The 25,888-nt window shown below is 42.2% G+C and overlaps 2 protein-coding genes across 2 annotated transcripts in view; one reads left to right on the top strand and one right to left on the bottom strand.

The window, feature by feature from the left end:
* Positions 1–2,273: 2,273 nt before the first annotated feature.
* LOC121676951 (40S ribosomal protein S28-like) lies at positions 2,274–2,670 on the top strand. Its single transcript, XM_042054055.1, has 2 exons — positions 2,274–2,289; positions 2,426–2,670. The coding sequence occupies exons 1-2, from the start codon at positions 2,274–2,276 to the stop codon at positions 2,668–2,670; spliced, it is 261 nt and encodes an 86-aa protein (XP_041909989.1).
* Positions 2,671–9,110: 6,440 nt separating this feature from the next.
* Positions 9,111–25,888, bottom strand: part of Nipa1 (NIPA magnesium transporter 1) — a 37,391-nt gene continuing 20,613 nt past the window's right edge. Inside the window, exons 4-5 of the mRNA XM_038314225.1 lie at positions 17,651–17,811; positions 9,111–12,511 (exon numbers count right to left, since the gene is read on the bottom strand). Of these exons, the coding sequence (XP_038170153.1) occupies positions 12,000–12,511; positions 17,651–17,811 (673 nt within the window). The 3' untranslated portion in view covers positions 9,111–11,999. The remainder of the gene's footprint in view (positions 12,512–17,650; positions 17,812–25,888) is intronic.

Raw genomic sequence — 25,888 nt, 5'->3', positions numbered from 1 at the left:
CCCTCATTCTGCGTTGGCACAGGACTGGTGTTACCTGAAGAAAAATGCCAGATCTTAGAACACACCTTGATAAAAAAAAAAAAAAAAAAAAAGCCCGGACTGGTGGGCAGAAGGGAACAATGTAGGAAAAGATAAGGAACAGAACTATGCAGGGGCTAAACTGCCCCCACTGACCTTGAGACTAATGAGAAAGAATAAATGACGTCTCATTTTGGCAGCAATCACTGACTGATAAAGATGCCAGCAGATACCTCCAAAGGGCAGGTTTTTATCATGAAAATCCTGGTTGATTCACTTGAACGAGAGTGTGTAGGATCAGCACTGTAATTTAACCAAAATAAAGAATTGATTTGTGGCGCTTTTTCTGCCACTGTCCTAACCATCCCAGATACAGCTCTGCTTCAGCTGTCTGCTATCATCATGATTATCTTTAAACTACTCTCACGTTTATTATCTGGCCTGCGTCACACAGTGGACTCTGTGTGTGTGTGTGTGTGTGTGTGTGTGTGTGTGTGTGTGTGCGCACGCGCACATGAGTGTGTATGTGTGCATGCATGCATGTGTGTGCACAAGTGTGTATGTGTGCGTGTGTGTGCATGCACCCCATGTGTGTATGCGTGAGTATAAGTGTGTGCATGCATGCGCGAGTGTATGAATGTGTGCTGTGAGTGTGCATGTCTGCGCGCGTGTGTGTACACGTGCGTGCGTGTGTACGTGTGTGTTTGCCTATTTAGTATGTTGCAGGCTCCTTAAATGCCTAAGTCATTTTTCCAATGCATAATATTTCATATTCTTATATTTTGTGAGTGTTCAGGCAGTAATCATAGGATGTTTCTAAAGTTTTAATATATAGTTTTTCTAGCCCTTAAAAGACAGAGACAGCAGGATTGCCACAAGTTTCTCCACAGTTTCAGGGCAGCCTGAGCTACTGTATAAGTCCTAGTCTCCAAAAGAAAAAAAAGAAGACAAAAAATAAATAAATAAAATTGTAATTCTCACATGTAGTTGATGGAATTTAAAATATCACAACCTTGGAAAATAGGTTGACAGCTTCTACAAAACTTAAATATAGTACCTGGATGATGGTGGTGCACCCTTTTAATTCCAGCACTCAGGAGGTAGACAGATCTCTTAAGTTCTGGGACAGCCTGGTCTACAAAGTGAGTTCTAGGAGACAGTCAGAACTGTTACACAGAGAAGCCCTGTCTTGAAAAACCAAAAAGAAAAAAAAGATAAAAATAGTTAAGGGTGGTGGCAAATGCCTTTTTTGTTGTTTTGCTTTTGTTTGTTTGTTTGTTTGTTGTTTTTTCAAGACTTTTTTCCCTGTAGCTTTGGGGCCTGTCCTGGAACTTGCTCTGTAGACAAGGCTGGCCTCGAACTCAGAGATGTGCCTGCCGCTGCCTCCAGAGTGCTAGACTTCCATGACTGGACCCTAAGTGTGACTAATACAAGTTTTCTTGTCCGCATTTTGGTTATATTGCTACAAAAGCATAGATCATCTTTTCCACAAGCAACACCTGCTGCTGGCGTTGCCCTTTCTAAGTGGCTCCCTTGGTAAAATGGTTGGCAGAATTATGCCTGCTCAGCGATGTCCCTATTACAGTTTTCACAGCGCATTATGTAATGTGTTATGCAGATAAAGTTAAGCATCTTAAAATGGAAAATTGATTCAGAATCTTTCTAGTAGGTCTAAGAGGATGGTGAAAATGGCAAGAGTCAGGTGGTATGCCAAGGAAGGAAGGAGGCAAGAACAACAGAACTCAGACCCACTGTAAAATCTGAAAAGGGCAAGGAGTGGGTAGTGTCAGACCCTTCGAGAGGAAGCAATCCTTCCAGCATACAACCACAGCATAGTAACTAATCTTTGTTACTATAAACCCCCAACTCTGTGGTAGTTGAGAGAAGTCATACTATTGCAAAGTGTATGAGCGCCTGTGTGTGTGTGTGTGTGTGTGTGTGTGTGTGTGTGTGTGAAATTGGGAAGAGAAGATGGCAAGATCCCCAGATATTGTAACTAAATATAAAAAGATACAATGTTATGTATAGGCAACTTAATGACACCCTACCTCTACCTCTGGTCCATCGTGACACTTTTACTTAGACTGGTTGTATTTTTGTTACTTACTTGCCTTCTCGTCCATTAACATAGTCCAGTTCCACTCTGAGCCCTTCTTCATGTCCTTGGCTGGAAACCTCTCTGTTGAGGAATATTATTTTAACTGGGCAAAGATGTATTGCACTTGTTTATGCTGCATTTGTTTAATGATGTAAGGATGTATGAGAAGATAGGTTGCATCTGTTTTACCATGACTGCCTAAGGCACCTGATTGTCCTAATAAAGAGCCAAAGGGCGGATAGCAAGGCAGAGAAAGAATAGGTGGGGCTAGCAGGCAGAGATAATAAGGAGGAGAAATCAAGGTTCAAGAAGAACAAGAAGGTCTCCGCCTGATTGCTGCCATCATAGACACGAGTCGCGTGCAGCCCATCAAGCTCACTAGGGTAACCAAAGTGCTGGGCAGGACCGGTTCGCAGGGACAGTGCACGCAGGTACATGTGGAATTTATGGATGACACCAGCCGCTCCATCATCAGAAATGTCAAAGGTCCCGTTCGAGAGGGAGATGTGCTCACCCTACTGGAGTCAGAAAGGGAGACTCGGAAGTTGCGCTGACCTTCCTGCTGGGTCCTGAGTATCTACCACTTGGCCCATAATGACCTGCGACTATTAAATAAAACATTTATATTGTTTAAAAAAGGACAAGAACAAGAAGAAGGAGAGAAGAGAGTTGAAGAAGGAAGAGAGAACAGGGGACATGCCCAGGGCAAGAAGCCAGCCAGCAAGACATATAGAAGCAATAAAATAAGATATACAGAAGTAAGCAAGGTAATAAGCCTCAAGGCAAAAAGTAGATAAAGAGAAACAGGTTAATTTACGTTAAAAGAGCTAGCCAGGAAAGAACTAAGCTAAGTCTCTGTGTCATGATTTAGGAGCTAGTTGGTGGCCCAAAATAAAAGCCTGGTACACCTCTCTCTTGTCAGAAATACCAACAAAGATTTGTTATAACTGAACCATTCTAGGCTGCTCTCAAACCCAGTGTGTAACTGAAAGTAACTTTGGTCTCCTGATCCTCCTGTTTGGACTTTGGATTTCTGCAATTACAGCAGTTCACTTAGTTTCAAACTATTAAATTAACTATTCCTACCACCTTTTCAACTAAAAAGCCCTTTCTGAAACTAGCGTGCAAGGTTCAAAACAATAGACTGACCGTGTAGCTCAATGGTAGATTTCTTGCCCATCAAGTACAAGACCCTGTATTCAATGCCAGGTACCACCAAAAAAAATTTTTTTAATAATAGTCTACGGATGCGTCCATAGTTGGACTTGTCCAAATCCTGGTCTGGGTAACTGCATTTTAAAGCTGTTCTATGTGCCATGCTTCATCAAAACAAACCATTCTCCCCAAAGTTTCAAACAGTACTTTCCGTGAGCAACAGAACCTCTTATCAAAGAAAAATCTGTTTGTTTGGGTTTTTTTTAATGCTTTTAACACTGGGTAGTGCTCTGAACATAGGTTTATATCTGTTCAGCTGTGGAGTTACAGCCATGTAAAATATCTTCATGTGTAGGAGATTGTGATTTTGGGGTTATGGAAATGTCCATGTTAACAAGAAAAACTTGTTGAACTCTTTCTTTGGTCTGCCTGCACCCTCTTTATTTGAGGTGAATAGATGTTTCTTTTCCTCTTTAAGTAAATACGAGTTAAAAAACACACTGGTAAAAAATATGTATGTAAGAGGCACCAAAAAATTCTACTGGATAGTAAGACAGAGTTTAATGGGAAACACAGCCTACTCCTACACAGAGAGAACCAAGAGGTGAGTGACCAGGCACCCAGCGGGACACCCCACTCTCTAGGCACTCCATATTGGGGCAGAACACTGGGCCCCTCCCATAGCTGCCTCTGCTTCTCTAGCCAACTAGCTGGAGAGTTTCCTGAAGGTAGGCTGCTTCATTACCCCTATCTGGCTATAGTTACCCTGATGCCCAAACCACACAAAGACTCAACCAAGAAAGAGAATTACAGACCAATCCCTCTCATGAACATTTACACAAAAATAATAAAATACAGGCAAACCGAATTATCACTATTGGGAATATACCCAAAAGATGCTCAATCATACTACAAGGACGTTTGTTCAACTATGTTCATAGCAGCATTATTTGTAATAGCCAGAACCTGGAAACAACCTAGATGTCCCTCAACCAAAGAATGGATAAAGAAAATGTGATACATTTACACAAACTACTCAGCAGTAAAAAAACAATGACATCTTGAAATTTGCATGTAAAAGGATGGAACTAGAAAAAACCATCCTGAGTGAGGTAACCCCAACCCAAAAAGATGAACACGGTTTGTACTCACTCATAAGTGAATACTAGCTGTAAAGCAAAGGATATTGAGCCTGTAGTTCATGGTACTAGACAAGCTAAGTGAACCCTAGAGAAGGTGAACCCTAAGAAAAACATACATAGTTCCACCCGGAAAGTGGAAATAGACAAGATCGCCTGAAAAAATTGGGTGCAAGGGGTGGAGGGAATAAGGGGGGCAGAAGGGGAAAATGAGGGGAGAAAGGGAAGGGGAGGAGAATTTGAGGGAATGGGATAGTCAAGATGGAGGAAGGGCAGAGATGAGAGCAAGGAAAAGAGGTATTTTGATTAAGGGAGCCATTATGGGGCTAGCAAGAAACCTGGCATTAGAGAAATTCCCAGGAATCCACAAGGATGACCCCAGCTAAGACCCTAAGCAATAGAGGAGAGGGTGCCTAAATTGGCCTTGCCCTGTAATCAAACTTATGAATATCTTAAATATCACCATAGAACCTTCACCCAGCAATTGATGGAAACAGAGGCAGTGACCTGCATCGGAGCACTGGACTGAGCTCCCAAAGTCCAGCTGAAGAGTAGGAGGAATGAGAATATGAACAAAGAGGTCAAGACCACGATGGGGACACCCACTGAAACAGTCTACCTGAGCTAATGGGAGCTCACCAACTCCAGCCCAACAGGGAAGAAACCAGCCTAGCACCAAACTAGACCCTCTCAATGTGAGTAACAGTTGTATGACTGTGGTAGACTGCAGGGCCACTGGGAGTGACACCAGGATTCATCCCTACTGCTTGTACTGACTTTTTTGCAACCTATTCTCATGGATACTTTGCTCAGCCTAAATTTATTAGGAAGAGCCTTGGACCTTCCTCAAAGCAATGTGCCTTACCCTCTCTGAGGAGTGGATGGGGTATAGGATGGGAGTTATGTGGAGGGAAGGGGAGAGAGGAAGGAGTGGGAACTGGTATTTTTATGTAAAATGAAAAAAGATAGTTTGTTTTCTTTTAAAAATATAAATAAATAAATAATCAAAAAGAGTTTAATGGCAAATTTCCTGGTGATGCTTAGAGTACTAAAGTGTGCTTTGGTTCTGTAATTTTCAGAACTTAAAATACAAAACTCAAAACATGAAAAAGTATTAGCATAATAGAGCTAGATTTCTGTAACCAGGAGATGAATTCCCAGGACACATCCCTTCACTTATCACAAATATCTGTCCTGCTGTGTTTTGAATGAGAACTGTCCTCTACCAACCCATGGATTTGAACACTTGGCTGGAGCTGGTGGCAGTGCTTGGCTGGAACCTTTAGAAGGGGGAGAAACGGCATTACTGGTTGCCAGATCACTTCCTGCTTCCACTCTGCTTCATGGACATAGATTAAAAAGTGTGATCAGCCAGCAACTTTCTCCTGATGCCAAGCCATGCCTTTCCCCATGAAGGAGGCTCTATCCTGAAACCAAAAGACACAGCTCTCTTCCTCCCTTAGCTGCCTTTGGTCGTCTTCTCTCCAGCATCCGAGAAGTACTACACAGAAATTTGGAGGAGGGAAGTGGGGTTGCTGCTTCTCCAGCTCAGGAGCTCCATTCTCCCCAGCTACTCCTTTCTCCTTTATGACCTGCGATTTTGGCTAAGCACTCTCTTTTGCCCCTCTTTCTGGGTCTTCTCATGGTCCTCTTTGTCTCCCTCTCTTGCTCTCCCCTCACCTCCATCTCTATGGCCAGGTCTAGTCAACTGGTTGTGTTCAATCTACTCTCTCTCTCTGCTCTAGACTCTCCTGAATGTCTCTGGCTGTCCTCTCCCCACATCTACAACAGAAACCTTCTGCTTAACCATACGTTGGTGTGGTTGTGCTGTTGGTTTATCCAGTAAACACGTGCTGTGTTGTGAGACAGAGCAATAGCTCAGGCTGAGGACACTCACCGCTCTTGCAGAGAGCCAGGGTTTGATTCTCAGCACCCACATTGAATAGTTCACAGCTGCCTCAAGCTTCAGTTGTAGGAGAACCAATGCCACCTTCTAGTGTCCTTGGGCACTGCATGCATACAGTACATATAAGTATACTTGGGCGCGCGCGCGCGCACACACACACACACACACAATTTTCTTTGAAGATAAGGGCTCTTTATGTAGCTGTGGCTGTCCCGGGACTCACTGTGGAGACCAGGCTGGCCTTGAACTCAGAGATCTGCAGGTCTTGGCCTTCTGGAAGCTGAGAGGAAAGGTGTGCATCACCACGCCCAGCTTGCACATGAATGAAACAGAAAGGTGACACAGGGGGATGACGTAGAACCCGAAAGTACATAAGAATCCCAGGCAGTGGGAAAAGCCAACACATACTCAGCTAGAAATGTCACTTTATTTTAAAACATATACAGGATAATAAATATTATTGGAAAACTTAATAGCCTTTTTATTACATAAGGCAATTATAACATGCTATGACTACTTCTATGAAGCAAAATATACACAAGTCTTAGACACTGATTATTATGTATGTGAACTAACTGGAAACATTTTCCCCTATACGTTTATGTGGGGTGGGGGGGAACCTTTTATGCAACCAACATTTGATGTTCTTTTTTTATCTCCGTTTCTCTCATTATATTAATTTCATGATGAAATACAAAATCATCCTCTTAAAAAGGAAACAAGGAACACAACTAAAGAGCCACAGCTTTAAATTTTTGTGAAGTGCACAGACACTGCTGGAGCGAAATGCAAGGTCTTCTAACAAAGGAAATCTGAATTCTTCGAGGAGACTCTTTGGCATTAGTGTTTAGGGAGCTCCTGGCATTTTCCTGGCATCAGACAATTCGGCATCAGGGCTAAGGTGTGTAGAAGCAAGAAAGTCAACATTTCTCATGTCAAACTCAAGGCAACAGAACGGATGGAGCACACATGCAGCAAAGAAACCAAAGTAGGACATAAAGGAGCCATTGTGCTGTCATAATTTGATCTTTCAGTGATTTTCTTTTTGAAGTCCATGTTTTATTTCCTCATTGTACAACAAGATGAAGTCTTACCGAATCACGCAAACTTTATACCCAGTGTTCCCTTTAGCTGTTTGGCGCTCAAGGCTCCATGAGCTTCAGGCGTCTTGAGCAGGCTCCAAGGTCCACAAGCTGAGTTTCGTCACACATCTTCCAGAGCAGTTCTCAGCATCGTCCTCCTAGTTCAAAAATCCATCAACCTGAAGAACCTGCCCTCAACATTCGAGGTAGAAAAACTGAGGCACAGGAAGGTTAAAAAAAAAAAAACTCACACATATTTTCACAAATCGGGAGAATGTTGGGTAAAGAAAAAAAATAAAGTCCTCTGGATCTGGAGAGATGGCTTAGTGCTTAAGACCATTTGCTATTTTTGCAGAGGACTTAGGTTCGGTTCCTAGAGCCAGTGTGGTGATGAACATGCAGTGGTAGCTCTCTCTTCTGGCCTCATCCGGTACTGCTTGCAGGTGGTGCACATACATACATGTAGGAAAATGCCCACACAACCATGAAATAAAAATAAATCTTTAAAAATGAATAAATAAATAAATCCTCCCTGAATCCATGGCCTATGACTATACTTTTAAATTACTTTGGGTACATTTGAATTAGATGTTTATTTACACGGTCATCTTTTTCTACAGAATATCAATTTTTTAAGTAGTTATCTTTTGATGCAACAGCTATTACTCTTAAAAAATATTCTTTTGTTGCATTTGATAACGTAAGAAAAATGTGTGTGACAAAAATGAGTAGTGACATTGGACCAAATGCTCATTACTATCCCTATAATTCTTAATAATATATGATATGACTCTTGCCAGATGTGAAAAATCACTTAAGAGCTAAATAACAGACTCTTAAAATTCACCAGGAACAACTGTCATGTGTCAAGGAGAAATACAAAAAGTTTAGGCCTGCTGTGTGGTAAACTGGCTTGTAATGGGATTGGTGTGCCAAGTGGCCTTTTGTCAACTCAACAGAATCTAGCCATGAGTAAGAAAAACCAAGAAAAAATGTGACTATGTCCTTAGAAAGTCTGTACTAAGGAACTAATAATACAGTTCTGGTCCCTGAGAATGCTTAACACCAAGATTCTACCCCATCCTGTTTAACAGATGAACAAGCTCCTTGGTGTCAGACACGCTGAGAATACTTCCTTAGACTTCATTCATACAGTCATGAGGTCTTTTTAAAGGTCACAAGCATAGTGACCAAGACCAAGTAGGCATCAGAGAGGAAATCTGCTCTGCTTGATCAGTGTAGGATAAAAACATCACTGCCAACAAAAATTATAATATTCAGGAGGCCCAGTGTAATGACATATGCCTGTAATCCCAGCACTGAGGTTGAGGAAGTACGATTGGGAGTTCAAGGCCAGCCTGGGATACACGAAATGACCCCTTTTAAGGGGTAAAGAGAAAGCGAATTATACAACAGGGCAGTAGCCTATGCTCATCTATACTTGTTTCCACAGACTATCCGTTTTTCCACATCTAAAAAGCACTGCATCCGAGTACTTGACAACCGCCTGGAGACCAGTTTCTAAAAGTCCAGCACAGCATTTACCAGCAGCTGAGCTGTGGGGACAAAGGAAGAGGCTCTGTCTCTGCACGTTTGATTACGGGTCTATTGTAGCTCCAAGGTAAAACTCTTGCCTAGCACACACAATGCTCAGGATCCAACTTCCTAATACCACAAAAAAAAAAAAAAAAGAAAACAGACATGAAACTTAATGAAGGAAAACATCAAAATATTATTCCTGTGATGAGCCGGGAATAAAAATAAAGCAGAACAAAATGGCGTTAACAGTAGAAATAGGACCCTACTGTTGAACACACAGCAGCCAAATATATTTTACTGAGATTCTAACAGCAACACTTGTCAACAATAGTCTTAGTGATAGCTAGGACACTGGAAAACAGTTCTTCTCCAAAGGTCCCAGTGTGGGCAGTTATGCCTTCCTCCTCAAGAACCTCAACAGATAGAGCCTTTGTGCAGACCGGAAAGATGCTCCAGATGGCGTCCTGCATCTGGGTTCCAGCAGGAATGCCTCACTGATCCTACACTTGATCAATACTTAAAACAGAAAACAACCTTTTCAAATGTAAAGATATTTATGAGCAAAAGTAGAAAAGGAGAGAAATAACCTAAATGTCTTCCAAGAGGAATTCTCTAAGTTGCTACCAACATTTCTTATTTTGATGATTTTTAAAGACTTGAAAAAAGTATATAGTTGGCATGTTTTCTTAAGTTTTATCAGAAATAAAACCCCACAGATTAAAGTGTTTCCTACTGGAGAAACCAATATGAGGTTCCTTTGCATTCTAGACTTTACCCCCAAAGGTCTTACGTGGGAATTCTTACTTTGTTTGCATTTCCAAGTGAGTTGTGAAAACTGAACTTACAAAATAGTAAGTATACATATATATGCACTATGTTAAATCTAAAAATTAGACCCGATTCCTGACGGTTACTAGGACATTATTCTCAGACCTGAAAAGCAACGAGTTCCTCTAGAACAAAGGCATGAATCCTGCTGAAGCAATCTACCGACTGGATGGAAACCTGAGTGATCTCCCTGTTCTAGAACTTAGGAGAATGATTAGTAACATGAAATTTTGATTGACACACAAAATACCTTTGGATATTCATGGTGTATAATCGTGGATTAAAATCTCAGGTACATCAACAGATGCATTTAAACTAAGCTCCACAGTAAGCAGCAAAACAAACAAGGTAATTTCCACATTATAAGTGTCTTCCTTATACTAGTATAGCTATATATTATTACCTTAATATTAAAATTATATCGATCCTGCTATATAACACTTTCCAATTCAATAAATTAAGGTTTATATTTCTAATAATACTGATGATTAAAAAATTCAAGAGCTTTTACAAAAGAAGAATGAATTTGAACATTTACTAACTACTGCTTCAAGCAAGGTTGCCAATTGTTTAAATCATTTTGCTGCTGTTCTTCACAATCAATGATTAATATACCAAGGTCATCATTCATACTTTCAATTCATTGAATCTGACAAAAGAGCCAGACAACCAGATTCCTTTATGTTAAACTAGTATTTTATTTACCCTTTTTTTCTATAGTTCAGTGAACTATGCTCGGTCTTTACTTTAGAAATGCCCTTTTGATATGGAAAAGCACATTTTTGTCTTAGTGAGAAGTTCAGTTGGGTATTATTAAAACTCATGTTCTACCTCAGCTAATTTACTTTATCCATCCCCATTTTTAAACTTGGCACATTCCATTTATATAAAACAAAGCATGTGGAATATATAACATCATAATATAATGCAATATTGTATCACTTTGTACCTTGCTCCAATTTAATGCACAGGGAAGGCTATTATGGATGGAAGAATGATTTCTAATCTAAAACGCTGCATGATTAACAGTTATTTTCCATGTAAGAAGGTTGTGTTGTTTTGTTGCTTGTTTCTGATGCAGGGTATCAAACCCAGGGTCTTGCATACAGTCAGAATGTTTAATAAGATGTCTGGTAAGAACCTGAGGAGGTTCTAGCATATCAAACAAGAAGGCAAAATTGTTCTCACCTTTGCTAGAAAGCCCCTTTGAAAGGATGTATGCATTATCCTTTGTAGAAGCAGTCCTGATACCTGTTCCTGTCTGGAGGTAATTTTACTAAACTCTTGTGGGATGTACTTGACAGATACTCTCTAATTTAACAACCTTATTGTCAAGTATAATAGTCTATTTCTTCTGAATGGCCACAACGCCTCCTGAAACAGAAAGCAGGTAGTTTTTCCATAATGGATCCAAGAAACATAGTTCCTTCTGAACTTCATCAGTTATCCTTAATTGGACAATGATAGAGAAATGGGTCACTTTGCAATCCTTTTCTGTGTCTGTAGTTTTCATTATCTTCCACAGAAGATAATGCTTTTTCTAAGTGCTTTACATCATCTATAATTAGAACAGGTAACATATACACAGCAAAAGTTAAATTAAGTCACTCAAATGATAAAGGCACTAAAATCGATTTGGGCAATTGGAAAGTCACCCTGTCATCAGAACACTACATCCCCTCATGAAATCCTCTCTCTCTGCTCACTACTGTCTTGGGGACCATGTCGGAGAGTCAGGTTGTTAAAGGACTGGAAACAACTCAATTCATACACCTCTTATTTGAGAAAACTACCTGAATGCTATACATGCTTAACAAAAAGACAAAGTCAGTCACGCTTACTGTAGAGGGCCAGGTTTCACAAGTTTCTTCCTTTCCCAAGGTTCTAGGTAAGAATGTCTGCTCCCCTACGAGGACTAGCTAGAAAGACCTTACCCTTATTATCTGGTTAAATTATGTTAAAATGTTTTAAACAAGTAATTATGAAAGCTTCTAGGTTAATGGAAATGAAAACAGAATTTGTCTCATCAGAGAGTTTACACCCAGACAACCATTGGGAGCTTGGTGTGGGAGAGGTCTGGACCCCACCCTTGGTGCGAAGCAAGGCTCCCTGGTGTTCACTAGATCATTAGTGCAGAGGCAACTCTCACTGAGAGTCCTTTCTCCTGGACGTCTAGTCAAAACCACAGACCCCCTCCGGCGCCTGTTCTTCACACCCCAACCCGTGGCTGCATCTTAGTCTGTTTTCATATTGGATTTGTTCATCTCCCCAAGGTTGAAATTGAATTCTTTGAACACTTGTATAAGGACAATTCCCACGGAGACAGTTGTAAATCCACAGGCCATGCCCAAGAAGTCCACCAGGCCCACATTGCTCCACTCCCGGAAGAGGATGGCTGAAGCCAGCAGGACCAGCGTGGTAAACACAACGTAGTAGATGGCCCCGAACACTGAGGAGTCGAAGCACTCTAGGGCCTTGTTGATGTACCTGAACTGGACAATGATGCTGCAGCCCAGGACAGCCAGGAGCACAAGGCACAGGCAGAGGGCCCTCTGACTGGATGGATTGTTGTGCAAGATGTCTTGGGCCGCCAGCCCAATGCCCTTGGTGGAAGGCACAGTGAAACTCCCCAGCAGGGAGCAGATGCTGATGTACACCATGATGTTGGTGGGTCCGTGGGCAGGCGCAATCCAGAAGATCAGCAGCAGCAGCATGAGCAGCACAATGCACAGGTAACCCACAAACACTGCAAGACAGACGGGACACCGTGACCAGGGGGGCCGGCCCGCCAGACACCACCCTCTCAGATGGCAGAGCTGAGCCAGCTTCTGATCCCTTACCAGCCACCCCTTCTGTCGGGGGAGAGAGATTAGGCAAGCACCCAACAGCTCCAGCCTGTTCGGTATATCCACTAGGACCACTCCACAAAAACTCTTCTCATCATCGTTCATCATGCACACAGTCATAGGAACCAGGAATGCGGCTCAGTGGTAGAGCACTCGTCCAACATCCTCAAGGCCCTGGGTTTGACCCTCAGCATGGTAAAAAGCAATGTGTGGGTCCAAGCCACTGCAGCCACAAGGATGACATTAGGCCAGAAGAGCTGTTGTCTTTTTCAGGGAGGCCTGTGCCAAGGAATCTCTGCCTTGTGTCCTTTTCCATTAATGACCTCATTATAATTCTCCCTTTGCATTACCCTATCCAATCAGGCCATAGCTACCCACCGCCCTCCAAATGGATGGAGGGGTGTTCTAATGAAAAAAGCTACCCCCGGGTCTCCAAGGCTGGAGCAGCTGAAGAAATTGTGATCGACTCCATTGATAGGAAGCCCTCCGGGGCTCCCCAAAAAATGTGAAATCCTGCTCCCAAGTGTCTTAACAACTGATGTCTATAAGACCTACTCTGTCAGTATCATCAACAACCACAAAAACAGGTTTAAAACAAAGCTAGTCACATGATGGACTTTATGTTTTCTTACAGACTGGGACTTGTCAATCTGACTGGTCTGGATCACCTAAGCTCAAAGGATCCCCCCAACTCAGCATGTGTATGGCTAAGACTAGAGGTGCAGCCAGCCATGGGAGGAGTTCTTCCTTCAGAGTCAACTGCAGGATACCTACCAGACAGATGATGCCAAGGGCGTGACAGAAGATATACGCTAAAGTGAGAATAATCTTAGTGTGCCGGGTCTAAGCCCACACAACCTTTAGGGCAGTGGTTCTCAATCCCTTTGAAAGGGTCGAATCCTTCCATAAGGGTTGCCTAAGGCCATCAGAAAACACATATTTTTTAAATATATTTATTTATTTATTATGTATACAATATTCTGTCTGTGTGTATGCCTGCAGGTCAGAAGAGAGCACCAGACCCCATTACAGATGGTTGTGAGCCACCATGTGGTTGCTGGGAAGTGAACTCAGGACCTTTGGAAGAGCAGGCAATGCTCTTAACCTCTGAGCCATCTCTCCAGCCCCAGATATTTATATAAAATTCACAACTATAGCAAAATTACAATTATGAAATAGCAACGATAATAATTTTATGTTTGGGGTCACCACTCCATGAGAAACTATATTCCAGGGTCACAGCGTTAGGAAGGCTGAGACCACTGCTTTAGGACACACGTACAATGGGTGTGAGTGGGGTATGAAGAGCACACATAACCCTAAGTTATTCTCTATCCTTCACAACTTCTGAATGTCTCCTCGGACTTCTATGTAAGAAATCTAGTTACGATGATCCGAACTAGAAATAGAACAAAGTAGTCCTTGTACATTTTTCATAGACATTAAAATTTTCGCACATACAAGTTCCATGTGGGCTGAGATGATTGTTCTTTCTGTGGTTTGGGCTTCAAGAGCAAGCCTCCATTTCAGAGGGTCACACCACCGACAGTGCTCACACTGATGGCATAGGCTCTAAGTAAGTCACGAACATGACATCTCCTAGCATCTTAGATCTACAGCTACCACATTTATCCAACCCTCACATTTTGGGTGGTTCTGCCAACTTCAATATGCCTTTTTCTATAGCTGTACTTGAGTGCTAACCTTAGAAGGTAGAATCCTGCTATATTTATTATTATATTAGTTATATCATATTATATTGACTACTCTGAAGTCCCATATACAAGGTTGTCTTTCACACGCTGGAGTTCACAGATCTAGAAACCAGCTGGAAATGCAAACCACTCAGTGCAGGCATGCATGCAAGCAACCAGGTAGAGGGAGCTCAGGCCCTCAGGAGTGAGAAAAGAGAACTATTCAGCCCTGCACTGGAGGCAGACTCGGGAAAGAGTCAATGGAAGGATGGTTAAAAGCTGTCCGAGAGGCTCACCTAGAAACTGGCAAAGCGGCAGTGGAGGGCAGAGGGACTGGTGCGTGTAAGCACAGAGTACTGCCTGATTGTGGGACAGGCTTGGGAGTGTGAGGAAAAAATCCGAAGGGGCCTGAGCGCAAGTGAGCAGGCACGGGATCCGCAGCACAGTGTGAATGTGATCTCATGCAAGGGGTGGATACTAAGAGCCTTGAAGCTGGAAGGGACAAAATCAGAAGGCAGAATCGAGAAGGGTGAGGCAGCAGGAACTGAAAGCAAGGGTAGTGGAGGTTAGCAAAATCAGGTCTCACCACAGGCAGCTGTGAGAAGGACAGAAGAGGGAGCATAGCTATTTGGGTGGAGAAGGGAAAAGAACACCAGCCACGCGGGTACTTGGACAGCAGCCTCAGAAGCTGTGTGTTAGAATACAGGATTCATATACAGGAAAACCTCTTTATTTTCCTGTGCTCAACCTGCATTTCTCATTTCTCAGATGCCCACAATTTGGGACTTTTCGACCTGTGTTTCACTGTTGTCTTATTTCAAGGAACTAGTTTACATATTTTCTCTTCTGTAACTCAACCTCATAAAACTTACATCATGGATATACTATCTAGCCATATTTTGTCTCTAAATCTGTTTTTTGCACATTAAACAAGTACATATGTTTTCTTTCCAAGATGCAAGCTTTTGCTTTCCAGAATAAAGCTTCCAGCACAGAGAACGTGAACATCATTGCACGCTCAAGAATCTCCTTTCCTTGCTGTGGTGCTCTGCATCTTGTCTGGGGTCTTGCCATTCCAACAGTGAAATACATATCCCAGTCTACTATTCTTTCTATAAATATCTTTGCTGGACATTTCCTCTGAGTTTTCATCTCTGAAAATCAGGCATCATGTATTTTAAAAGATATATTTACTTTTATGTGCACTGTTTTTTTTTTTTTTTTTGTTTTTTTTTTTTTTTTGTCTGCATGCGTATCTATGTGAGAGTGTCAGATGCCCTGGAACAGGAGTTAGAGACAGTTGTGAGCTGCCATGGGAATTGAGCCTGGGTCCTCTGGAGGAGCAGCCAGTGCTCTCAACCTCTGAGCCATCTCTCCGGCCCTAGGCACCATATATTAGGGAGTTTGGAAATATAATCAAGCGCTGGTTTAAACTCCCTCTGGGGCAAAAATTAATCGTGTTGTTTCTGCCTTTAGAAACAGAGGGAGGGAGGGATGGAGGGAGGGATCTGTGCCATGCAAATACCGTCAGCACTGAGTGGATTCTGTAGGTTAGAAGAAGGTACACACAGTTGAGAGGGTGAAGAGATATGGGAGGGGCTGGAGAGAAGGGAATGAGGGTAGATGTTATCAAAGTACCGTGTTTTGTTTTAGATTTTTTTTTCATGTGTACGAGTGTTTTACCTGCTTATATGTCTGTGTACTGCTTACAGGCCTGGTGCCTGAGGAGGTCAGAAGAGGGCATCAGATCCCGGGAACTGAGGTACAAATGACTGTGAGCTACCATGTCAGTGCTGGGAAGAATCACACCTTACTCTGCTGGAAGAGCAACAAGGGCACTTAGCCTCTGAGCCATCCTTCCGGCCCATCGAATTGCATTGTGTATACACACAAGAAATTCTCAAAAAAAAATATATCAAAAACATCTTAAAGTCAACAACAAAACATAGCTGGACATGGGTCCTATGCCTGTCATCTCAGCAGTCAAGTGGGGAGGACTTCCTCAAGTGTGGGGCTACCCTGGGCTACATCACAAGCGCCGGGCTAGCCAAGGCTGCATACTGTGACCCTGACTAGGAAAAAGAAGAGGAACAAGAAGAGGTGGATGAAGAGAAGAAAGAAACAAAACAAAGAAGAAAAAAAGGGGGGAAAGAAAGAAAAGCCATTCCCTAAGAAAGTAGCCAGACCATACCATTTTATATTTTCTTAATATTTTCATGATATCTACTTATACATAGGACTGGAGAGATGGACCAGCAATTAAAATTTCACGCCAGTTTTGTCTTAGTACCCAAATGGAGACGCGTACAACCGAGTGTAGCTAGAGTCCTCGTAGGATCTGACACCTCTGGCCTCCAAGGGCATCTACATACATAATAATAAAAATGATAGCCATAATTATACATAAATGAATTACAAATGCATAAGTAAGTTGGGATCTCAACATAAGGGAATCATTCACACCCATCAAAATGGACTGGAAATATGGCTCAGCGGTACAATGCTTATTTAGCCTGCACAGGCCAGGGTTCAACTCCTAGCACAGGGGTGGAGAAGCAACCTATGAATATTTTCCTTTGGTAATCACAGGAACTCATTAGGCACTCTTACCTACTCCACAGAATGGTCTATTTTTTAATGCCTTTATACTCTTTATAAAGAGTATATGCATACTCAGAAAATACTTTGAATTTGATGAGTGTAAGTCAAAATTAAAATGTGAAATGTTTGCAGATGGTAGTTTGAATGAGAATGACACCCCTCCCCAGGCTTGTATGTTTCAAGACTTGATCCCCAATTGGTGGAACTGTTTGGGAAGGATGAGGAGGTGTGGCCTTGTTGGAGGAGGTGTGTCACTGAGGACAGGCTTTGAGGTTTCAAAAGACTCAAGGAATTTCCAGTTAGCTTTCTTGGCCTCTGGTTTGTGAATCAAGACGTGAGCTCTGAGCTGTTCTGGCCAACATTCCTTTGCTCCCCCATCACAGACTCTTAACCCCTGAAACCATAAGCACAGTTAAATGCTTTGCTTTATAAACTGCACTGGTAACGGTGTTCTGTTGCAGCAATACAGAAGTAACTAAGACAACAGGGAAATAAAGCCTTAGCTATCGTCATTATGAACGCTCTAGGGAATCCAGCCAAATTTAGAGTACCTCTGAAGCTGGGTAGGCTTGTACTCACAGCCAGCTGACATGCGCACACAACACAGACCACCAGTCAAGATCTGTGGTGACAAACCCAAGCAGGTCTTGCCCACCTGTCCTGCCAGGAGGTGTCAGGATGGAGTGGTATCCTGAGCTGTCTGGATTCCTGGGAAAATAGACGGGCCACGCTGCTAGGAGTTACCTGGATTGGTCAGCTTCTCCTCCAACTCGGCCTGCGTTGTCACACTTTCAGACTTTGGGGAATGGATAATCAGCACGACAGAGCCCGCACAGCTCAGCAGACACCCCAACTTGCCTAAGATGTTGAGTTTTTCCTTCAGAAGATAAGAAGCTAAAATGGACCTTCAATTAAATAAGAGAAATCATTACAGTTTAAAACAAACTCTATGACTGGTTTCTGCTAATTAAAGATACTTTATCTAGAAGACTTGTATTTTATTTCTAGATGTATTTAATTTTCACTGAGGTTTTTTAAAATGTTTTTATTTGTATGTTGGCACTGAGACTCTAATACAGGGCCCTGCACATGAGCAACACTGAGCAACATGTACACCCAGCCCGGCATTTAGTTTTTACAAATAGAAAAACTAATTTCCCATCAGAAATTTATTGAAATTTTATTTCAACTCAATTGGGTTTTTGTATCATTGTCATGCATATCAATATCTAGTTTATAATATCTTAACTCATATTAATGTATAATGTCTTAATTACCTCATAGATAAGAGAAAGTTTTATGACTGGCCAAAAACTAAAAATATCCCTTCTTTATTTATAAAAGCAAACAACACACATACACAGAAACCAAAGAAAAATGCAAAAATACTAACGGTAACCAAAGCATGATAGACAGAATATAGTGGTTATTTTTCACTAGTACTCAAAACTTAAAAAATATGGTACTGGGGCTGGAGAGATGGCTCAGAGGTTAAGAGCATTGCCTGCTCTTCCAAAGGTCCTGAGTTCAATTCCCAGCAACCACATGGTGGCTCACAACCATCTGTAATGGGGTCTGGTGCCCTCTTCTGACCTGCAGGCATACACACAGACAGAATATTGTATACATAATAAATAAATATTAAAAAATATATAATACTACATTTTTAGATAAAAATAATATATAAATTCATAAAACATCAACATATTTAATCTCTTATTTCCCTTTAATGTCAGTATAAAACCTGAATTGGAAATACTGGGCTTGCATTAGGCAATTCCTATATTGCTGTTATTTATGCTGGAGACATTCAGACATGAACATCCAGGAACAGGGTGCAACAGTTCACGGACGTACTGGGTTATTTTCTTTGAAAAATAAGGCCCCAGACAGGATCACCGCCGAAGCTAAGACTACAAAGCTCATGAAGAGGCAAGAGAAACGTCCCTTATCCTCGCTGAAGGGAAGTGACAAAAGAAACTTAACAGGAAGAGATGTACCTAGACTTATTCGATGTGTATTATCATTTGTAACTTTTAGGGTAAAGAAGAAGTGCGATGGAATCTCACTGTGCAGCCCAGGTTGGCCTGGAACTCATGGCAGTCCTCCTGCCTCAGTCTCCCAAGTCCTAAGTCATGAACTACACTCATGTAAGTTCAGATTGTAAATATCCATCAAGAGCTAGGCATCCCAGCATGCCCAGCGTCATCAGAGAGGGAAGGAGGAGGTCTAACGTGAATGGGAATACAAGAAAGTAATGAAACAGACCTGACAAAAACAGAAGGGAGGGCTATCTGGGGGGAACGAGAGACCCAGCAAGGGCAGGGTGGTCTAGACAGCGTAGTACGTGGTAGATAAAAGAACAAAGTCCAGTGGCAGGTACGTGTGAAAGGGTCATAATGAAACCCATTACTCTGCATCCCAACCAAAAAATTAATTTCAAATATTTAAGACCAAAACCCAGAAAAAAATGTAAAGAAAAATTAACACCTGATGGTTAGAACGTAAATATTGTCTTCGGAGGAGAATGGGACTGCAGGGGAATAAGGGACTAAGTGGCTGGGACAAGGCTCCTCTCCGCACTGGGAGGAGGTAGGGAGCAGGCCACAGGTAAACGAAGGACCCCAAAACTGTCTTTTGCAGATAACCAGTTCATCTTGTCAGCTGCCCTTAGAAAAGCAGATGAACAGGGTGTCTGGGCAGGGAAATGACCTTGGATTCATCAGACTCTCCGTTCGGGGCTTCGCTTTTCTAGTTATTCGGAGAAACACTTAGGGAGGGGCTCAAGACAACATTTATTTTCCAAGAAATATTTTCAGTCATGTAAGCGGACTTCTGAGAAATCCTTAACTCAGACGTTGGGAAATAAAGAGAATGAAAGATGACTGGATAGACCAAGGGCAGGAAGGCATGGGGAAGAGACCACAGTTTGAAGGCTTGCACGTGAAGTTCCTGGACCACCATTTTCTGAATGCCAGCACTGAACACAAAAGCCCATAAGGCTGTAGTTCATCCCTCCTACCATACAGTACTTTGTGTAGAGCATACAGAGTACACGACACTGTGCCTGCTGCTTTGTCCCGAAGGAGGCCTAGCACTCCAGTGTGGAAAATAAACAGCGTTATTGACACATATAATAAGAAAAACATGATTAGATCTTAATTCTGGGCTGGCGTGGTTTGAACGGCCCCCACAGGCTCATGTTTTTGAATGCTTGGTCCCCAGTTGGTGGCACTGTGTGGAAAAGGATTAGGAGGTGTGACCTTGTCGGAGGAGGTGTGGCTCTGGGAGAGGGCTCTGAGGTTTCAAAAGACTTGGGCCATTCCCAGTACCTCTCTTAGCATCCTGCTTATGGATCAAGATATGAGCTCTCAGCTGTTCCTTTGCTCTGCCATCATGGATTCTAACCCTCAGAAATCTGCAGTCAAACTAAACACTCTGTTTTATAAATTGCCTTGATCAAAGTGTTTTATCGCAGCAATAGAAAAGTAATTAAGATCGGGGTCAATGTTGCTGCCCTAAGAATCAAGAATGAGAGAAGGGGGAGGGTCACAGGAAAAACAACAACAGACTCAGGTTTGCCTGGGACATCTGTCAGACCATGCCATGGCTGAGGGGCTACCATGAACAAAAGCAGCAGGACCATGAGCCTGCGCCACAGGCCAGATCACCGCCTATCATACCGCAAAAGACCAGAATGCAATAGCTACTTGGTTATTAATGAGCTGTAAGAATTTCGTATACCAAAGGATGAATTTCTTATCATACACATAATTTGAAACATTTCTCTTCTATTCTGAATTTTCTTTCTTGATGTTAACCTGTGAAACATGGTTTTGAAACATTTATTTGCTGTGTATGTTTGTGTGCGGACATGTGTGTGGGCATGTATTCTACAGTATGCATCTGGAGGTCAGAGGACAACTCACGGGAGTCTGTTCTCTTCCTGCACCCAGGACTGAACTTAGGTCATCCAAACCTGATGGCAGTAAAGATCAGGTTTGTCTTTACCTGCTGAGCCATCTTGAGGGCTACTGCTTATTTAAAATGTATTCTTTATCAGTTTCATACAAGATACAACGTATCTTGAGTATGCCTACCCCTACTCCATCCTGCCACTCATCCTGGACATCCCAAACATGTCTCCCTCCTCCTTTCATGTCTCTAAAGCAGAGGTTTCAATTTTGGTACCTGGTTTATTTTTCCTTCGTGTGATTTTTAGAATCATACTTAAATAACCTATTCCCATAATTTAAAGAATCACAGTGATTTAAACTGTTTTCTCCTAAGAGTTTGCCAGTTTTAGCTCTCTGATGTATTTTGGGTTACTTTTTGTGTGGTGAGGCAGAGGCAACGATTTTAACTATTTGCATGCTGGTCTCCCGTTTGTTGGCACCGTCTGTTTTGTTTCTTCACTGTGGCAGATCTGGGGATCAAATTTAGGACCTCATATGTGCTTAGAACAACACTGAGTACCATTAGTGAACGTGGACACCAGAGCTCCAGCCCCAGCCCTTGAATGCCATCCTGCGGAAAACCTATTCTTCCGTATACTGGTAGCTTGGTATTACTGGCAAGAAGCCAACTGACTATGAGCAGATCTCTGCAATCCCAATCCTATTTCATTGATTTGCACGCCTCTCCTTAACCCAGCATCAAGTTTTGATTATTGTAGTCTTTATTTGATGTGAGATGAGGGCTCACTGTGAAGTTCAGTCCCATCTCAATCTCGAAACCGCCATGGGTCAGGCTCCCAAAAACTATGCTCAGAGGCACATACACAACGCTCGCCTTGAGTCCTGGATTTTGAAAGCAGCTTTGAAATTCCTCCAGCTTTCCTTATAGTTTCAAGATTGTTCATATATTTATACTTTTTTTCCATCTGCATATAAATTTTAGGGACAGTGTACCCATTTCTATGAAGAATTCAGATGGGACTTTGACAGAATTGTGCTGAACCTACAGATTAATCTGAGTATGATCATGGTAATATTATTTTTCTGGTCCGCATTTACGGGTCCTTCACTACCTCTGCCTTAAAACCCATGCAGAAATATCTTTTGGCGCTCACCCGGCTTGGTGACTGCGAAAGACTTCCACAATTTTCAGAGAGTGGCTGCCCTTCTTTTTTGGAGTTTATTCTCATTTCACTTACTTTGGTGAGACCGGATATAAAATTTTTACTTTTATTAAATATTTTATTTGATATCCATACATGCAATATATTTGGGTCCAATGCAGTCTCTATATGCTCTCCTCTGCAATTCTTCCCCATCTCCTACCTTTTCTCCCCTGCTATCCTATTTCCATTCTCCCTCCCCATATACCCCATCTCCCCCTCTCCTTTCTCCCCTCCTGCTGTAGGACAATGGTCTGTACCCTGTCACTTATATTTTAAATAAATGCTGATTGGCCAGTAGCCAGGCAGGAAGTAGAGGTGGGGTGACCAGGCAGGAAGTAGAGGTGGGGCAACGAGAATTCTGGGAAGAGCGAAGAGCAGTCTGCAGTCGTGACCCAGCTGCAGAGGAAGCAAGATGTGACTGCCTCACCAAAAAAGGTATCGAGCCATGTGGCTAACTAAGACAAGAATTATGGGCTAATGTAAGTTATAAAAAAATAGTAAATAAGAAGCTAATGGCCAGTTTATAACTAACGTAGACCTCTGTGTGATTTCTTTAGGAGTTAATGACTGTGGGAACTGGGCAGGACAGAAACCTCAGTCAATACACTTCCTTTAATCTAATACCAACCAAGTCAATTTACTACTGCCTGGATGAGCATGGGTATGGGACCTTTACGTGGATAGGCTCTCAGGGAAGAAAAGTGATTCCACCTCTATCAATATCCATTAGTACTGGGAGGTACTATACATTCTATAGGAAAAGAAAAATAATAAATAGTCTTACCCATATGTAAGCCCTGTGAGCTACAATAATGACTGACCTGGGGGGATATGCCCCCTGGGGTAATAGTGGTGAAGAGAGTAACCCAGCCACTTTCTGGGCCACAAGATAAAACTCAAGCCTAGAACAGTTAACAGCCAAAACCAACCAAACAAACAACTGTGTGTTCCTAAAACCTGCTACTACCATTTTGTTCAATGGGCATCACAATAACTTCCTCCTAAGTTCTTCGCTTTATTACCATAAGTGAATGATCTGGAGGAAAATGCCCTCAAAGGGAGCAGCATTATTAGGAGGTGTGGCCTTGTTGGCGGAGTGTGCCACTGTGGAGGTGGGATTTCTTATGTGCTCAAGCCACACCCAATGAGACAGACCATTTCCTGCTGCCTGCAGGGTCAAGATGCGGCATAGCAGCTCCTTCTCCGGCACCATGCTTGGCTGCATGCCACCATGCTCTCTGCCATGATGATAATGGGCTGAACTTCTGAACTGTAAGCCACCACCTCAATTAAATGTTTTCCTTTGTAAGAATTGCCATGGTCATGGTGTTTCTTCACAGCAATAGAAACCCTAAATAAGACAAGTTCACCTCCCAATCCTTGGGGGAAAAGCTGCTTTTTACACTGGATGGTGATTAATACAGAGACTCACACAGATTAATTGATCAACTGTGGAATACTCATCTCTACACGGGATGCGTGTATCATATCCCCTCCCTCAGAGATCACTGCAGAACGGGAGGGGGCAGAGAGTTTCTAAGAGCCAGAGGGGTTGGGTGTCTGTACAGAAACAGGTTTTAACAAGCACACGAGTGCTGTTAACAGTGCACATGATCTCCGGTGGTTGTGTGTGCCTACACAAGACCTGCACAAAATCAAGTCAGCCACAATCCCAGCATGGATGGAGGAGGGGCTCATGAAGTCTCACCCAGAAATAAGAGTCAGTTTTCTTTAGGGATACTGCTCCAGGGAGGCTAGCCATATTCCAGGAGATGGTCCTACCCCCAAGCACGTACAGGCAGCACCCAGTGGACATGACTGGTGTCTTAAATTTCTTCCTAAAGAGTATATGTAGCTGGGAGGAAAACACTGGGGGTATAGGAGATGTAAAGGAGGCAAAGATGGGTAGATTGGATCAAAATGCATTATATGCACATATAAAATTCCCAATAACAGAAATCATCGGTGACTATACTTGTTCCTAGTCTTTTCTTTGTTGTAGCTTTGTTGTTGTTGTTGTTCGTTTTTTGCAAATTAGGAATTTAGACATTTGTGTTTTCTTCCTGAACAGTTTCAGCTCTCTAGGAATGTATCTATTGCTCCGAACAGTCTGATGCCATATACTTATTTTCATCTCTGTCTAGCTACAGAAACATCCCAACTTTCTTTCTGTTTTCAGTAATTATAATCTTGTCTTAGTCCTCTTTCTGTTGCTGTAAGTATATGTAAGTATACCAAGCTAGGTAATTTACAGCAAACAGAGGGCCATTTAGATCAGTTCTGCAGGTTGAGGGTCTGAGGGCATAGTACTGGAATCTGCTTAGAATCTCACTCACGAGCACAGTGGAGGAAGTCACACCAGGATGCAGGAAGTGCTCAAGCTCAGGGGATGTGGGGTTCCCCTCTGTACACCACTGGTTAATAAAGAAGCTGCTTTTGGCCTCTAGCAGGGCAGAATTGAGCAAGGCAGGAATTCCAAGCAGAGATAGAGGACAAAAGTAGGCAGTCAGGGAGACGCCATGCAGCCACTAAAGGAGACAGATGCCGGAAGCTTGCCAGTAGACCACGACCTTGTGGTGATGTACAGATTAATAGAGATGGGTTGATTTAAGATGTAAGAGTTAACTAGAAATATGCATAAGCTAATAGGCCAAGCAGTGTTATAATTAATATAGTTTCTGAGTGATTATTTCGGGTCTGTGTGGCCGGGAAACGAACAAGCAGTCTCCGCCAACAGAATGGCCCACCAATGTGAGGCAACTACATCCACACAAAACTTGAGAGTTTGGGAAGGAATTCTAGACACAAAATAAACAGAGTTTAGCACAGATTCTTGGTAGCCACAATTTTTTTTCCCAGATGGGCTCGTGGCAAACAGGGGTACCGTGGCTCCTTTAAGAGAGGTGCAGTAAAAACTGCACGGTTTCTATAAATGGTTTCCTGGTTCACCAGCCCAATGGCTCTGACTCAGGAGGTCCAGCTATGGAGCATTTAAATGGGGTTTGTGAGCAGAGTGCTATAACCTGCTTAATGGCAACATAGACCCACTGTGTGTGTGAAAATGGGTCTGTGAACATGGCTCACAGGATTAGTGTTGAACGGACCTCCACCATGTTGGACTGGGCGGAGCCAAAAGGCAAAGCAGCCTTAGTCCTAGCCATGCCGCTTAGCATTTTAATAAGTCCTGGTCAGAAAAGAATTATGCAATAAAGACAAATTCAGATGGAAAAGACCTTTAAATGGGTCACAGTGTTGGATAAATGTACATAGGCTTGGGAGAGAGAAAAAAAGAATAGATAGTTAAAAAAGGAAGTAAGTGATTTTAAAAAATAAAACAAAGTCTTTAAAGAGACAGAATATAGAAAATCATAGATTAAAGAAGTAAAAAAAAAAATAAGCCACGTAAAGATGGAATATACAGAGAGTCTGGATTATGTATACTATTGTGTTTTCTTTGAATTTTTTGACTGATTTAAGTACAGAGAGACATTTCATTTATGGTCTGCTGAGCTAAACCAGCATGTATATTATAAAGGTATTATGACTTCAGAATTTGGGTCTAAGGATATGTTGCTTTGGAAAAGAGGTTCTGCTTTTGTTTCTACAGAGACTGAGAACCTATGGATTCCTTCCAGACTAATGTGGTTTGATGCACCAAAAAATTATTCCTAAATAAGTTCATTAAAATGAATTACCTATATTTAAAATGTTTTGCAATGATTACTTTATCATGTACTAAACTGTTACATATAAGAGTGTGCCTATGGGGGGCTCTCTGTTCTATTCAGAAATAGAAAAAGAAACTGATTTTCTTTCTAGTACCGTATATTCTTTTCTGTTATTTGTAAATCTAGCCATGT

The sequence above is a fragment of the Arvicola amphibius genome, chromosome 12, assembly GCF_903992535.2.
Source record: "Arvicola amphibius chromosome 12, mArvAmp1.2, whole genome shotgun sequence".
Lineage (NCBI taxonomy): Eukaryota > Metazoa > Chordata > Mammalia > Rodentia > Cricetidae > Arvicola > Arvicola amphibius.
This window is presented reverse-complemented; position numbering and strand designations above follow the sequence as displayed.